The following is a 16795-nucleotide window of genomic DNA, read 5'->3' on the forward strand; positions in this document are numbered from 1 at the left end:
AGTGTAGAGGAAGAAAATCGTAGAAAATATTGAAAAAAACTCATTTCGGAAATTATGTTAATTAAAGTTAATTTGCTAACGAATAACATATTACACTAATGTCATTATCATGATTATATCAGAAGAAATTATGTTAACTTGATTTTTTTTAAAAACAACTAAATTTAAAACATTGAGAAGAGGGAAGAAATTGAAAATATAGCAATTAATACGATTTTAAAAAAATAAAATAAAAAACTGCTTAACCAAACTTTTACTTTAAAAATGTAGTTAAGCCCACCTTCCTCTTGCCTTTGCGACTTGTTTCTGTCTTCTATTGTGATTAAGAGATGGGTATTCCGGATGAAATTTTCCGAAACCATGTGATGGGGTGCAGAAAGAAATTTAATGGGTACACAAAGAAACACTCTTTTATGAGATGTTTTGGGAAAACAAGCCCACTAGTTCCTAATATTAAAGCAAACCACTCTTTTGAGATGTCTCATCTTAGGCACTGAACTGAATGTTGCTTTGATAATTGATGGAAGAGACCATATATAAAAAAAGAAATAATTCTTTTTGATACCTAAATTTTTTATATATATTTATATGATATTATTTTTATTTACTTTTTACTATTTTCTTTTTTTAAAATTATAAAAATTTAAATTTTTATAACCATTTTAATATTATAAGATTCCATTAATATACAAAGAGGACCTAATCCTAAATCTTAAACTGTTCTCGCCATGATGCCCTTAGCTTCAGATTAATTACTTCCCAGAAATATCATCATTTTTGTTTTGGTTTCGGAGAAAAACATGGTTATAAGTTACTACGTAAAACTCTTTAATTCCCTGGGTTGAGATCAAGACTGAAAAATCTGTAGAAGAACACAGCAACCTGAGGCAACAGGTAGATGATTAAAGTATTCCAGGCAGAAGAAATGTGTTATGAAGTTCTAAATGTTGCAACAAATAAAGAGAGAAGTTGCAAGCATGATAAAGAGCAGAGATCCATTTTTAGAACCAATAAGCAATGCTTGGAATATTGCAGTACAACATCTAATGAAGACGTTATTATGTACATTTTTTGAAAAAAGAACTAATTAATGGAATTGGTAAGATTAGTGAAATTAAGATTAGCACACTTGGCACCCTGGAGCAACAGAGATGAGGTGAAACCAAATCTATTTGAGTCAAGATCAAACTGCACTAAATTATCCTCCATTTGATGCCCTCCAATCACAACCGCCGTCCTCCTACGAATCCCACCATCCACGAAACCCAAACACCACACATCCACTCCTCCCTTTTCAATCCTCACCATCGAATTCCCCCCGAAGATTCTCCAAAACACTTCCTCGCTGTGCATCACCAGATCAACGGTCGGAACAGCGGGTCCCACCCTTGTCTCCGTGAGGTCTCCCGCCGAGTAGCACACGCCAAAGGGCTCAACGGCCTCCGTCACCGTTAAGTTAAAAGCTGAGGCTTCGTTGACGAAAAACCGGACGAAGAGTTTGTAAATGGAACTTTCCAAAACTGTGTAGGGCTCCGCAGTGCTGATCTTGGTCCCACCGAAGCCGGTTTGATCAACGGTTAAGATGGAGGCGTCGATGGGAAGAGCCTTGCCGTTGATCTTGATGGAGGTGACGTTTATGAAATACTCGTCGGAGGGTTGTGAGTTGTGGGTGACGACAGTGTCGGCGACGGGGTTAAGAATGAGTGGGGTGTAAGTGAGGTCAATTTTGGAAGAGAAAAAGTAAGAGATGGAGGTGGAGGCGAAGATAGCTGCGCCTGTGTTGGAGGAAGCAGGCAAGCAGAGAGAGAAAGAATGAGAGGAACTCAATGCAATGCTTATTTGGGCCGGGAGAGAGTTATTGGACCGGCCCAAAGCGGCTAGTCCGGTGACATTGGTAGCGAGGCCTTGGAGCAAATGGGCGACGGCGCAGGAGAAGATGAAATCGGAAATGAGAACGAGTGGGCTCTGAGAGGAGGTGTCGTAGGTTGGAAGGGCGAGAGAATCGATGAGGGCGGTGTCGAGAAGGGTGGTTCTTGTGAGAGGGTTTTCAGGGAAGAGGGCGCATGTGTCGTTGGAACAGGCGTTAGCAGGGAAGGAGTCGCATAGGGAGGTGTTGCAGGGGATGTGGTGGGAGGAGGAGGAGGTATAGGTGGAGTCGCAGAGGAGCCAGGTAAGGGAGGAACCGAGGTCGAGGTGGAGTGTGGTGTGCTGGAGCGGGGTTTTGAGGAAGAGGGAGAGTGCGTAGAGTTGGGTGGAAGGGTCTTTTGTGATTGGGGCTACCAAGGGGATTTGGAGTGTTGGTGTTAGAGACAAGAAGAGGGAGATGGATAAGAACGATAACCTGCTGCAGAGAGATGAAAGAGGCATTTTCTAAGGTTCCGTTGGGAGATGAAGACGCTGTGGTTGGTGATGGAACGTTGAGAACATAAATGCCATGAAATTCGTGGATAACTGTGCTACTTACGTCCACCCATGTCAACTGTTGTCGGTGCAATGCAATTATTTATTTATTATTACATTTTCATATGCTGCATGCTAAAGTACACTTGTAAAGTGTGGCGCTAAACTACCTTCCTTATCAATAATTATAAAGATTTATGAACAACCTATCATATTTGACATCTTTATAGATAAATAAATAAAAATATTGATTTAAAAATAACTGCATCAAAGAAACAGCACAGGAAAAGAAAATGTATGTCTCGCAAGTCATTGCAATACCCATATATATAACGATGGCCATATATGACTCCCTATCTATAAGGTAGTTTAGCAAGTCTACTTACTTGAAGAAGCAATAAGGAAAATTAGGCTGGATTAGGCACGTCAACCCCAGTTACAGAATTCCATTGCGTGCTTAAGATCTAAACAACAGCATCAGTATCTGTATCACAAACTTGTTATCTGTAGCACATCTATCAAGTGTCAAATATAATACAAGTTGCTTGAAAAAGAATACATAAACTAGTGAAATCTTGAGTTATTGTATCCTGTTAAAGCCGTTTCTGTTGAGCTTTTTCCAATATGATCTTGTGATATGCTGTAAATAAGAAATAAAAATAAAGAGGAAATAATAGGCAAAATTGATAATATACAGTAGTGACCAAAGCCAAAATCTTATAACCCAAGCAAAATCATAGAACCTAAACTTCTTTCCTATGTTATGCACGAGCTTGATGATGGCGCAGCACAAATACAATCTCTTGGCGACAAAAATGTACAGCTTCTGTGCTCGTACTTCAGAAGTCTTGCTTGCTCTTTCAGTAAATACACAACACTCGGCATTCTTAGTTTTTATAGTATAATAACTCACTTGCGCCTTGAGGAGACCATATGCTGATGAGCCTTGATATCCTTTTGTATTCTGTCTGCATACAAGGGTAGGCAAATTGTCTCATTGATCTCATTCAATAAGACTTCTTCAGTGATGTTATCCTTTATGCTTCGCATTACCTGTATTAAAAAATTTACAAAAACTGTTCAACAGGCCTTTACATGAATTAGTATACAAAAAACGTAGACAATCAAAAGAAAATTGCGTAACAGAATTGAAAAGTATAACAGGTTTTATAACCTTTCTATAGGTATTGATATCATTCGGAGTTGCTTTGTCTATTCTTATCCGCATACAGACCCAATGATGCTCCCCGGAATCCCAGTAGCATTCAATGATCTTTCCGGAATAGGAAGAAATGTCTGATGCATCTGCAAATCATTTGGAGCCAAAAATTAAAAACAAATCATGGCTTCACCTTTCCAGATATTAATTTGTTATAGCTAGCTTAGACGGATTCAATTGTAAAGGGAGTCTTGCCAATGGAATGAATACATTTCAATCGCAATTCAAATATGACCAAAATCGGTTGGTTCATGCAAATAACTGTCATCTGGACAAATAATAATGACATTATGATCGTATAAAGTAATAATGATGGTCTACAAGTTGTACAACCTTTAAAGATAACATTCTCTTCCATGAACTTCTTCCGTCCACGTTCAAACAGAAAAAGCATGGGACGATCACCAGCTCCCACCTGTCAACATAGGCATCGTCAACAAATTGTCATATTAGAAAAGAATATAACACCAAATAAACTAATTTAAATTTTGAACTTGTGAAGAAGTACTTGTACAACCTCACAGAGGAAATCCACAGAGTTCATCTCGGGGTATTTCCACTTCAGAAGACCTTCATGTGTGCGAGGGACATATGGATCATCCCAACCCTGACAGAACCATCACTATTAACAATGGACAAGTAGATAAACCAAAAAGCCTGTATGCACATTTATGATGATATGTTCTCAGCCAGTTAGTATTCGTTAAAAACTAAAACTACATCAGTATTAAAATTTCTCAAAATCCAATATTGACTCATGCTGCAAAAAAAGAACTAAGAAATATGAACTTCCATAGTACAGCATTTTTTCAGTACATCATCCTTAAACAGATGGTGTTTCCTACAAGCCAAAGTGTTCATCCAACTATCCTATACATCCAAGTTCAACTTGGGAGGTTCAGTCCTCTAGAGACACTAATTACTACCTGGAATACAAGACCGTCTGATGAATGCGATAGTTGTGGAATGAACTTATGTAGGAGCTTGGATACAGTGGATAGTAACCAAAATCCCTTCCTTCTCACCTAAAACAAAAATACGAAAATATAAACAAAATAGCTTATCCCACTGCAAAATGATTCTGAAAATAGAATTCTAAAATAATCATTATACATACACTAAATGGTTCCAAGTCATATCTATAATAAGGATCCGTATTTTTTGAAAGACCCTCACGCTCCATGTTACGAGGTTCAATTACTTCTTTCTCCAGCAATCTCCACCTTTCATAAAACGGCAGCTGCATGTATTAAGACCAAATGGGCATGTCAAAAGTCAGCCAATCACAACTGTATAAATCAATCCAAGGACATACAGGGTTCCAGGCGTACGTTATCTAGTATATTATGTCCTTTTTAATGTTTTACCAACTTTTCAAATACTGTCATTGGAATGATTACATAATTCACATTAGCAGCCAGACTTTAATGGAAATTAGAAACCCACTCCCAGGAATATTGAATAGTATCTGATATTTTATTGTACAGTAGTTAATTAAAAGTTAATAAACTAGATACTGCTTCTCTGATGATAATGATGATGATGAGATGATGATGCCTTATTATTTTACTATTTGCATTGTCTAGGCAGAACCAAAAAATAAGGATTACTGATGAACAGGTATTTTCAAACTCCCTAAGAAAAGGACACAATTCAGAGGTAGTTTCAAATCCAACTAGAAGCTTACATGTGCTCATTTTACTTCATGATTGTTTGTAGACACTTTAGTTAACTGAAATACAAATACCTTAGGCATACATCTGGTTTTAGTAGACCCCGAATTACAACAACTAAAAATAGCAAGCGTAAACAAGAGTTCACCAGTTTAAATTTCTTTATTTTATATAATATAATAGGAGTAAAACAAACCATCAAAGAAGTCAACAATATCTCAACACGGTAGTTGTCAATAAATGTGTACCTCTATCAAAGAGACCTGATTGATTGCCATCAAATCATAGATGAGGTATCTTCTCTCTTGCTTATGTGTGTGTGGATCCCTGTCAATAATCATCTCCCCATCAAGTAATGTGTAGTGGTGATTCCTCTCAGGTGTACCCTTGAAAGCAATTGAGTTACCATTTAGATAACCTAAAACAAAATTTATAAAAGACGAGACACAGCTTCCAAATATCCAAGTCAGATAAAACTCACTTGACAACAAAGTAAATTGAATAAACATATATACCCCATTTGAATATCTGCAAGGAAATCGCATATTGATCCTGTGGAAAAGAAATTTTCTGTCAATCAAATAACATTCATCACAAGTAATCAGCATCATATAGCGTGTCCCATCAGCTTTCCATGTGGCATAATAATATCGTTGTCTCAAGAGTTGCAGGTTTTCCCTGCAAAAGAAAAAACAATGATATAAAGTAAGTTGTTAAAACCAAAGATGATTAACAAAAATGAAGACTTAGATTTACAATCAAGTTTTAAAATTAATCAACTGCATAAAATGAATATTTTGTTCATTTCTCATAAAAACAGAAAAAGGATAGAACTAAGAAATGTCTCAAGAGAACATCCATTAACTCAGCCAAATTTGTTTGCTAAGCCAAACAGCAATTTGAAGTTAATTTTAGCATTTTTTTTTTATTCGTAGGAATTGAACACGTGTCAAGAAGTTTATAACAACTTAGTCAGGTCCCTTTGACAATTTGTAAAATATTTTGTAAATACAAAATAATATTCAAATAAAATCTTAAATATTCATAAAAAAAATTAAAAGTAAACTTTAAATCTAATTCAACTTCAAAAAATTAACTTACAAGATAAGATTTATACCTATTAATATACTATAATTTGACTAAATCTCTAGTCGATATGATAACAAAAACCAAAAACTTGTCTATGCAAATGCAAAATGGATAAAAAATTTATTTAATTGACAGAACTTAAATTGTAACATATAAAGTGTGGAAATCTGGAATTTGAAGTTCCAAAATGTTTGGAAATTAGTCACAGAAGTTTCGACAAATCCTCCCACCCAAATTAAACTAATAGAAAGTATGCAATCATGACTTCTCTATTGGCATCTCTTATAAGAATTAATATATCATAAAGATCCTGTTATGTTGCACTTAGTTATTCTTCTCCATTAGCTCTACTCAACAATAGAAAAGATTTTTTTTAATGTAGTGAAAGAAATGTTAGCCAATTTGAAAATTTCTGAAAGAAATAAGTATGTTAAACAAAATTTGCGAAAAGCACAAGATGAAAATGTCCATGAATAGTGCAAACTTCCTGTTAAACAATTGAAAGACGAGTGACGATAGTGAACACATACTTTAGGTATTGTTAATTCCTAAGACCTAGTAGATTAGAAAAATTGTTAATGTCCATATCAGTAAAACAGTGAAGTCCTTTCTAAAGTTCCGTATAAATCTCAAAGTAATAAAAACCAAAACGATCAAATGTATTAAGATTGGACCTGTTCAGAGAAACAGGGTGTGATCCAGGAAACTGCAATCGTCCTCTTCCCTAAAAAGAGATAATATTAAATATGAAAACAAAAAAAAAATGCAATTAATTCATGGAATAAGAGTAATCACACGAAACTAATCTTTCCAAATAAAAAATTATTTGGATTCAAAGTTCCCCTGGAATTTTAATGAAATGCGTCATAATATACAACACATTGCTCTAGATAGCATAACTTTGTGTAAGATTGATAGAGTTATGTTGACTTTAAGGGGGAGATGACAGGAGAAATAGAGAGACAGGGAAATATTGCTAAATTGAAATTTATTTCGTAGACATTACAGTATTTATATTATATACATTAAGACTCTTCGTAGACAAATATTGTGTAGGAAAAGAGTGAACGGGTGCTACTTCCAAAACACTATTTCCTATGAAAATTAAATCATATACGTGATGCATGAATTTTGTAACATGTGATACAAAAAAAAAAGGGCATTCTTGATTATCTCGACTACGTTGAGTTTAAGTCATTTTCAAGAATATATATATATATATATATATATATATATATATATATATATATATAATTCAACAAAAAGCCAATTCAGAAACCCACCCCGGTGTTCAACTTGAGCAGTTGGTAACAAACTTCTTGCATCGCTCGCAGCTGATTTGGAGGAATTGGATCTCCCAAAACATCGTCAGTTGTCAATACTTCATTTCTGACTATATTCTCCTAGAAGATAGAACCAAATATAAGGAAAATCCACATAAATATATAATTCCCAGAAGAAGAAAACTAGTGAACAGACTTCAGGTTCGTAAGAACACGTCATATTTTCTATTTCAACTGAGCACATAAATGAGAAAAAAATGGAATTATATAAGGAAAACAATTCAATATTAAAGTGGCCACATATTGATCTAATAGCCACTTATTTCTTTTTTTTTAAAAAAGTTCTGTTATCAGCATATACAACCAAGTCTCAACAACGAAAATAGAAAGATCGAAAAGATGAAGCCAATTCTATTTTTATTCCATATCAGATATGTTTCAACAAAAATAAAACAAATTAAATGGAAGAATCGTGTTCATACAAACTGGTTGGAAGTAAGTTACACTTCAAGCATCCATCGAAGTAAGGTGTTCCTTCAACCCAGTGGAAGAACAGTAAATCGTATAACTAAGAAGCTAAGTAAACAGTCAACAAAGTGGACATACCTGTTCTGGAATGTGCCCATAATTGTCCACGGCCGGGACAGTTGGGCCACGATAATCAGGATCCGAAGTTCTCTTCCATTCAGGAGTTTGAGGACAAACGAGATCTTCAGGTTTCTTTTCACGATAAAACATGTACAGGGCGTCAATATAGTCCTGCTTGTAAATTCCTGGGTGACGTGCCAAAGCAAATTTATTTATCGCCTGGAAGATAGCGAGCCCAAAATTGCATTACACGTTAATTACTCAATTCATGCAGGTATTGAAAACAAACCAATGAATTGTCCAATAAATTTGCTCACCTCGGTAACAGATATAGATTTCGTACGCACAAGAAAGTGAACAATCATATAACCTGTGCGATTATGCCCATGGGTACAATGTACAAGTATATACTTCTTTTCATTTGTTCTTTGGGAGCAAAAATCTTGAACCTAAAATGAATATCTAACAAGTATAAATCATAAAACCTCAAGTAAGATATCAAGCACTGTACCACCATTGTTAGGAACACTAACAAGAAGACAATACTTGACTATCAAATTGTGAGCATTAATTAAAAAAAAAAAAATCAGTAAAAGTAATGCTCGTGAATTTTAACAGTGAACAACAGTGTCAACACTGAAAAAAGGAACTACCTCATCACAGAATTTTTGTACAGATTGATCATCAGGTACAGCATCTCTTCCTTTGCATCTTATCTGCACAAACAAATAGAAAATCTAAAGTCAATTGCAATTAACATTTCATAAACAATAGAATGAAGATATAGTTACCTTGACATGAGCAATTCCTTCTTTTGTCCAATCTGATAGAGGATAATAACGAGTAGTATTTGTCAGATCAATCACTAAACCAAGCTGCAAAAAATATAAAGTTAAGGACTATGAAGCTGGTTGCAACACATTGTATACAACACTACAAAGAAAACAAGCATTCATTCATGGGACACAATGTAAAATCACAACAATGAAAGATACTCATTGTTTTAAGGATACTTTTAAATTGCTTGAAATTCGTTCTTAGTCTCGCAACATTTTTGGTACAGCTATTCAGGTAACAGATAGAACATTTAAAAGACCCCAAAATATTTCCAATTTTCCTCTTTCCATGATTACTAATCTTTCTGTTTGCGCAAACAAAATATAAATACTACTATCCTCATTCTTCCTGTTTCTACCTCTTTCTCTGAAAAAAACACCGTAATCTAAGCTGTCTGGTGTCAATTTGCACCAAATCCTTGTAAAGCACATTACATTTTGTCATATATATGTGAACAATAGAAAGTTCCTTTAAATGTTGTGAGCAATAAAATGACAATTTGTTTTACATAGCAAACTGAAAAGTTCAATCACACTAAAAAAGATGGTGAAAAAGTCACATCAATAGATTCAAACAAATCCATCTTATGCCTTATCTATTTATATTGGCAACTTGTGCACGTCAATCTACTATTGTCTCTCTTAATATACTTAAACACATACTTATTTCCAAGCTGAATATATTAATCAGAGGAAATTGTTTATTACTGTGCATTTGATATACTTACTTCCCGACCTAAGACTCTCTGTTGATGAATCGCTTGTTTGGGAGTATATTTTTCATGTGGAATGTTATCATTGAAGGATTCACCAAGTGGAACCTTTGAAGGGATTATGCGTCCTAATTCTTGTCCATGTGCTGGGCAGTCAAACCAACCTGCAATATACAATCAACTAAAAATAAAATTCTATAAAAAATAAAGCACAAAATCATAGAGTAACGACATTACAAGAATGAAGAGCAGTAAAACAGAATTCAACTTTGTAAAGAAAATTGTAGGCTAGTGTAATAAGTGGAAATGGGCATGACAGTTAATTTTGTAAAGGATTGATGGGTTAGGAAGTTAGTTGTGATCAAAAGTTATATATAAGAACTTGATATGGAAATGGGATATCCATTAATAAAATTGTTGAGGAATGTTTTAATTCCTTGAGAGAGATCCTGGTGAGATATGTGTGTGTAATTTTGTATGCTAGTGTTTTCTAAGTAAAGGTGAGGAAGATAGTAAGACTGATATCCAACTCAATCTTTAACAGTGGTATGAGTTAGTGAACACCAATGGCGGTTTCAACAGCAAACAAAGATTTGGAGGTTTGTATTGAGGGACTCAAGAAGTTGTTGAAGGACATGGATTCAATGAAGGATTTGCTTCAGTAAATGTATCAAGATGGATTCCATGGGTGAGTCAAGTCGGATCACTCACCGAATGAAACAGTAGAAGATTTCACTCTAGTACCTAGCGTGCACAAATTCCATGTCCCAATGGCTATGATTATTGTGAATGGCCTGCCAAAATTGAGCAATTCTTTGATCTTGAGGTGACTCTGGAGGATCAGCGAAGCAAACTTTTGCTTTTGTCGATGGAGGGTAAGACATTCGTGTGGCAATGACACTACTCTACATATGGCCAAGCCACGAAGAAAGGGTGGTAATAGGTCTTGCCAGATGTGGCAAGTCAATTCATACAGGTAATTACACTGATCACATAGCGGAAATCCAAACTAGGACAAGGTTCTTTACTAGATTATCTTGAGAGATTTGATGAACTATTGGACAGAGTTGATGTGACTGAAATATTTTTTTTGGGAGGTTTACACAATTTATTGGAGAAGTCTGTGAGGATTCATAACCTGAAGAATATCCAAGGTTCAATAAGATTAGCAAGCTCACATGATGATATACTTCAAAAATTGGAAAAGAAAATGTCTAACACCAAACAATCTTAGATAGTGAGCTACAAGAGCAAAATACAAGAAACTGGTCCTTCTCAAACCAGACACAAAAATCTACTCTTATCACCAATATTCAACGCCATCAGTCAGTTTTGTCTTTGGGATCACGTTCAGTGACAGGTTTGAAGGGCTCTAATCTAATTAATGCAAATAAGAAAGACATGAACGACAGAATTGCAAAAGGCCTGTCAATTTTGTGGACAGCAATGAGATAGACATCACATGCAAAAGTGCAAAGTATAGGATAAGCTTTGTCACATTTTTTGGTTCACAAGGTGACATGGAGGTGGACAGTGATGCTGAACCAGATTCAGGTGAGGTGCATGCAACTTTGGCAATTGGGCAGAAGCTGTCGCACCAAGAGGATGTGCATATATCTCTCCATGCATTGAAGAGCATAACAGGTGGACAGAGAATGCGGTAGGAAGCCACAATCAAAAGATTGGAGGTACCTTTAGACATATTAGACCAAAGCTTGAAAAAAAAAAAGGAAATCAAGGTGTTACTGAACTACCAGTCCTTTGAAATCATACGAGTCCAAGGATGCTATTTGGCATGAATCAATTGAAAAGGCAATTTCCAAATGTAAAAAGGCAGGAAGTATTACGGAGCACGGAGGAGCAATTGTCCTTGGGGCAAGGCCTTCACAAGATGGGACCATTGTAACAGGTAGAAATAGGCATGACCATTAATTTTGTTAAGAATTGATAGGTTAGGTAGTTATTTATGATTAAAAGTTATATATAGGACCTCGATGTATGGAAATTGGATATCCATTAATAAAATTGTTGTGTATTCCATGAGTGAGATCCTGCTGAGATCAGTGTGTAATTTTGAGTGCTATAGGGTTTTATGAGTAAAGGTGACGAAGAGAGTAAGATTGATGTCAAACTCAATCTTTAACACCTGAAGCCAACTATGCAAAAGAACTTAGTAGAAAACCGTTCATGCATAGTCTATTAGTTGCACACAAAAAAAAAATGGCAAATTAGTTAAAGAAACAGGTCTTGTTCGTGCAATAGTGACTTGTAATAGTGAGTTCAAACTATGTAATCAACTTCAATTTTCCAAGAAGAATAATGATTAGCCAAAAGATAAAGTCTGCGTCTATAGTAAAGGCCATGAAATATGCCCGTATGTCCCAATGCCTACAGCTTATAATTAACACTTTCACAAAAGTAACTTACCGTATTGCACAAAACTAACAGACATTTAAAATAGACAACCATCTTCCATATAGGCCCACATTTGGTATAACCTTTTTGGAGGAATATAATTGTTCTCTTTTACTCAAAAAATCTCTTTCATGGAGCCATTATGAAGAAAAAACGAGTATCTCGCTATAATAAGTTGATCCAAACACGATAACTCTAGTTGGTGCAGGGAAAAAATAACCCTTCAAGCCAAACGTAACTTATAGTTTCATTTATTTATAGCAAATCCATAATTTGTATAGTTAAGTTCCTAACAGAAAAATAGAAAATATACTAGAATGAGATCGAAGTAGCGGGCAACATCTTCACTATGTAATAGTCTATAATTGACAACCAAATCCGTCTGAAATGTATATAAGACAAACAAATACAAGAACCTACCATCAGGAACCATGTTCCTATCATAAGGTCTAGAATTCATATTGTAAGGTCCCCGTTCATGCCCTCGATCCATATATGGGGGCTTTCTTTTCAAACCTCTGCGTGTATCTTCATTATTCTGTTGCATAAAGAACTCACAATAAGAAATAGAATGGGAGGTATCTGAACAGAAATAAACGACAAAAGATAAATAAGTCAGCACTAATCTAAGAAAATGCAGAACATAAAATTGCAAGTAGTAGAATCAGTTGAACAAATACAACTAAAGAGCAATAGCTACACTTCCACGCACACGTATATACCAGAACAACCAAAAGGTTGTTGTGCACGCAGTTTGCACAGTGAAATTCAACGGCACAAGACAAAACAGCAAAAACGTCACCTTAAAATGCTTCCATAGGTACGATAATACTTTAAGACAAATGCTCACAAAACAAAATTCAGAAAAGCATGATAAAGTGGATACAGTTACACGTGCGTCACTGAATTTGGAAAACTACTTATATTAAATTGTGAAAACGTGACATTAGATGACGCGTTACATCTACCGGTAGTATTAATCCACGAACAAAAAAAAAAAACAATACAAAACATGTGCCTTGTATTCTCGAAAATGAAGACCGATGTTAAGCAGAAAAGAAATAAGTTGAATTGTTCTGGAGCGTTGGTTTTTGGTCTTAGTCGCAATCGTGGTACTGGGTAAACCTAGATTAAGTAGCGAGTAACGAATAAAGGGACGAAGTAGAGGAGTAGAAACAGAAAACATATGCAGAGAGTGAAGATTATGGTTGTGGAAAGGATGAATCGAATCTACCATGTAATAGCTCATGGGAGTAACAGATTGAGAAGAGTAGGAGAGTGAGGTGAGAGAGAATGTGGTTAGGGTTTTTGATGGATGAAGAACCGGAGAATTGATCTTCGAAGGAGAAGAATTTAAAGATCTGCTGTGGTGTGCGCCACCATACATATCCGGGTCTTCGCCCCGTAGAGAACCGACATAACCACCTCTTTTTTTCTCACTTTATTTATTTATTTATTTACACTTACCTCTCCTGCGTTCTTTTCAAACTTCATCCGACACCCCTGTTTTTTTTTTTTTTTTTTTTTAAATAATAACTTAAATCAGTTACTAAATGACGAAATTATTTAATATAATAAAATTAAAATAATATATATGTAAAACTTATATATTTTATCATTGTACTAATATAACAAACAAAAATTACATAATTTAGTATTGAATTTTTTTTAATGTTTCTATCCATAAAAATGATAATTTTGAAGTTAAATTTGATATGGATTCATTTTTATATTTCACTTATTCAATATTTTCATGTTTAAGGATACTTTTGTTTATTATATTTTAAAAAATTAATATGAAATTCCTCATTTCTTATTATTTTTAAATGTTAAAAAGAGCCTTCTCTAATTAAACAATTATATCAATAGTATTATATTTCAAAATAAACAAAAAGTTAAATTTATATATATATATACACAAAAATTATATTTATAAAAATAATATTTTACTGTCAAGTAGAATAAAATAGAACTACCTCAATATAATAAATGAGAAATAAAAGGAAAATTAATTACTTTACAATTTAACCTTTTTTTCTCAAAGTAAAATATATATATATATATATATATATATATATATATATATATATATATATATATATATATATATATATATATATGAGAAGCAGAGACCATCACCACAAAATTTGAAAATTTAGTTCTAAAATACTTCTCAATTTTGATTAAACCAAGTATACAAGTAAGTTAATTCACAATGAACATTAAAAAGTTAGGAAACTACAAATATTAAAATATAAAGATGAATAACTTAGAACACATGAACACAAGAATTTATTGAGTTGCAACCAACGTAAGAAATTAGCTCTTCAAAAATATATAAATAGCTAAAAGACCAAAAAAAGAAGATGATTCAATAAGTCATGAGAAGAGTTTTAAATATACAATCTATGTTTTAGGTTAAAGGGAAATTTTACGTATAAGCCTTTCAGTTTTTCTCCAGTCTTTCATCACTTAATGAAAATTAAATATTTCTACTTCTTTTATTAATTTATTCTAAATTACTCTATAGTTTAAAATAAATATTATTTTATTTTAATGTTGTGTAAGAATAAAACAAAAAATATGATATTTTTGTATCGTTACCCTGAGACAAAATAGTCTTCAAAAATGATATGATTGATAAAAGTCCCAAATCTCTAACTTTATTTGTTTGTGTGGTGATACCAAAACTTAAAGTGAGTAATTTATTTTAATAAATGATGACACGTTTTAAAAGTCTATTTACTTTTATATTATAGTTTGAAACGTACAACTTAAAGTAATGTTTTAAACATGAGTATGTTAACTCTATATATAATTTTCATTATATATTTAATATGGTATTAGAGTTTAAGGTTCCTCTGAGATAAAAGTTTCTGGTGCTTCTACTTCTACATCTGCCGACCACTGTTGTCTATTGTTGTCATTATAGAATATCACACGGTTTTGATCATCTCGGCCATATGATCACCATGTCATCAACGACACCTTCATTGGAGTTCTTTTAAAGTTATGGATTTGCTCCCTTTTTTTTCGTGCATTGTGGCATGTTTGGTAGTTATTTAGAGCATCGATGTTGCTCTTTTTCCTTCTTTTTTTTGCTTTTTTTTTCTTTTTCAGGTGATTTGATTGACGAATTTTTATTTTTATAGTTTCTCTCTCTTGTTTATCCAGCTTCTTCTATAGCTGTCTCTTCTGACTTATCTTTTCACTACTATGTTTGACGCGTTCATATATGTTTCTTTTTATGAAAAAGATGGTTTGTTGTTAGTTTATTTATAGTCGCGGTGGCTCTCCAACAATTATCTCTTTATCCTTATCCGCAGGTGACATTCTTCAAGGGCGATTTGCAAGAAGAGATTTACATGGAGCAACCTCCCAAATTTGTTGCTCAAGAGGAGTCTTTTGGGTTGGTATTTCGTCTTCCATGTCATCTTGTAAATTATTAGCAATTTGATGTCACGCAGAAGCAAATATTTTCACTAAGTCTTTATGGATTATATTAGTAACAAGCAGTTTGGTACATATGTATGTACCGGCTTAAGGGGGAGTGTTAGATATATTATCTTTATTTTATATTTATCTTTATCTTTTATCTTTTATCTTTAGTTAGTTTGTTATTATTTCTTATTTGTATTTTGAGCTTAGCCCATATTTCTTCTATTATAAATAGATAACCCTATGTGTGTAGTTAACACAAGGGAAATTAATCCTAAATATAGTTTTTCATTATATTTAACAGAGTCAATTGAATCAATCAAAAAGGCTAAGCTTGCATATCATTAGTTGAATCAGTGAATCTAATTGAAAAAAAAAAAGTAATCTCTCAACTCACCTATTATAAACTTTTTCATCTTTATATCAATCTACCCATTGTTTTAACATATTTTAATTGAAATTAAATCGATTGATACTGGCATAAAATTAATATTTATTTAACATGACTATGCTATTTAAGTTAAATAATTGCTTAACTCAAAAAATTTAATTATCTAAAATCTATTATTTTTATAAATTCTAATTTTGTCTCAAAGTTTAAGAATCAAAGTATCATCTAGAAAATAGTAAGATCGTTTATGAATTTCGTACTCAAAAGACAAAACAAAAATAAATCAGAGAATAATACAGAATAAAACAATGATATGATGTCATAATTTAGAAGATTAATAAGTCTAAGTGAAAATTTTCCACAAAGATCTTACTTTTTTATTAGAGTAAAAGTTTAAATCTAAAAATTAAGAGAATCATCTATTAAATAATACAAATGCATATAATATGACTCAAAAGTATTTACATTAGTTTTTGGTATCACTATATAAAGGTACATAAATTTAACAAACATAAGTTTAAGAAAACCTAAAAGCTTTGAAATAAAGCTCAAAGGTCAAAACATATAAAAATAAAAGAAAACAAAAATTACAGAGGCAAACTATCACCTAACAAGGCCCGCTCGCAGAGCGAACACAAACTAGCTTGCCTAGCAAATTTAACATTCTATAAAATTAAAATAAAATTATAATTTATTTAATTTCATAAGTTATTCTTCAATTGTCTCATGATATTCATGTTCCTTAAGTTT

At 33.3% G+C, this 16795-nt stretch overlaps 2 protein-coding genes across 3 annotated transcripts; both read right to left on the reverse strand.

The window, feature by feature from the left end:
* Positions 1-883: 883 nt before the first annotated feature.
* LOC106757303 (basic 7S globulin) lies at positions 884-2452 on the reverse strand. The gene has a single exon (XM_014639941.2). The coding sequence runs from the start codon at positions 2365-2367 to the stop codon at positions 1084-1086; it is 1284 nt and encodes a 427-aa protein (XP_014495427.1). The 5' UTR covers positions 2368-2452; the 3' UTR covers positions 884-1083.
* Positions 2453-2663: 211 nt separating this feature from the next.
* LOC106758011 (mRNA-capping enzyme) lies at positions 2664-13667 on the reverse strand. Of its 2 annotated transcripts, none has more exons than XM_022779073.1 (18): positions 13451-13667; positions 12637-12754; positions 9817-9965; positions 9044-9127; positions 8906-8968; positions 8570-8701; positions 8271-8471; positions 7665-7784; positions 7056-7105; positions 5808-5970; positions 5541-5678; positions 4737-4859; positions 4546-4644; positions 4137-4226; positions 3953-4034; positions 3575-3705; positions 3314-3453; positions 2664-2884 (listed from the first exon to the last, which is right to left on the reverse strand). In XM_022779073.1, the coding sequence occupies exons 1-18, from the start codon at positions 13601-13603 to the stop codon at positions 2878-2880; spliced, it is 2043 nt and encodes a 680-aa protein (XP_022634794.1). In that variant the 5' UTR covers positions 13604-13667; the 3' UTR covers positions 2664-2877. The 2 variants fall into 2 exon arrangements, with proteins under 2 accessions (XP_022634794.1, XP_022634793.1); XM_022779072.1 differs by having other exon boundaries at positions 2818-3040.
* Between the last annotated feature and the right edge of the window lie 3128 nt (positions 13668-16795).

Source organism: Vigna radiata, chromosome 3 (genome assembly GCF_000741045.1).
Source record: "Vigna radiata var. radiata cultivar VC1973A chromosome 3, Vradiata_ver6, whole genome shotgun sequence".
Lineage (NCBI taxonomy): Eukaryota > Viridiplantae > Streptophyta > Magnoliopsida > Fabales > Fabaceae > Vigna > Vigna radiata.

Coding starts and splice junctions, on each gene's coding strand:
- LOC106757303 (XM_014639941.2), bottom strand. CDS start 2,367: ATGCCTCTTTCATCTCTCTGCAGCAGGTTATCGTTCTTATCCATCTCC.
- LOC106758011 (XM_022779072.1), bottom strand. CDS start 13,603: ATGTATGGTGGCGCACACCACAGCAGATCTTTAAATTCTTCTCCTTCG. Junction 9,128..9,816: donor AGAGAGTCTTAGGTCGGGAA/GTAAGTATATCA, acceptor TATTTTTTGCAG/CTTGGTTTAGTGATTGATCT. Junction 5,971..7,055: donor CACCCTGTTTCTCTGAACAG/GTCCAATCTTAA, acceptor TTTCTTTTGCAG/GGAAAACCTGCAACTCTTGA.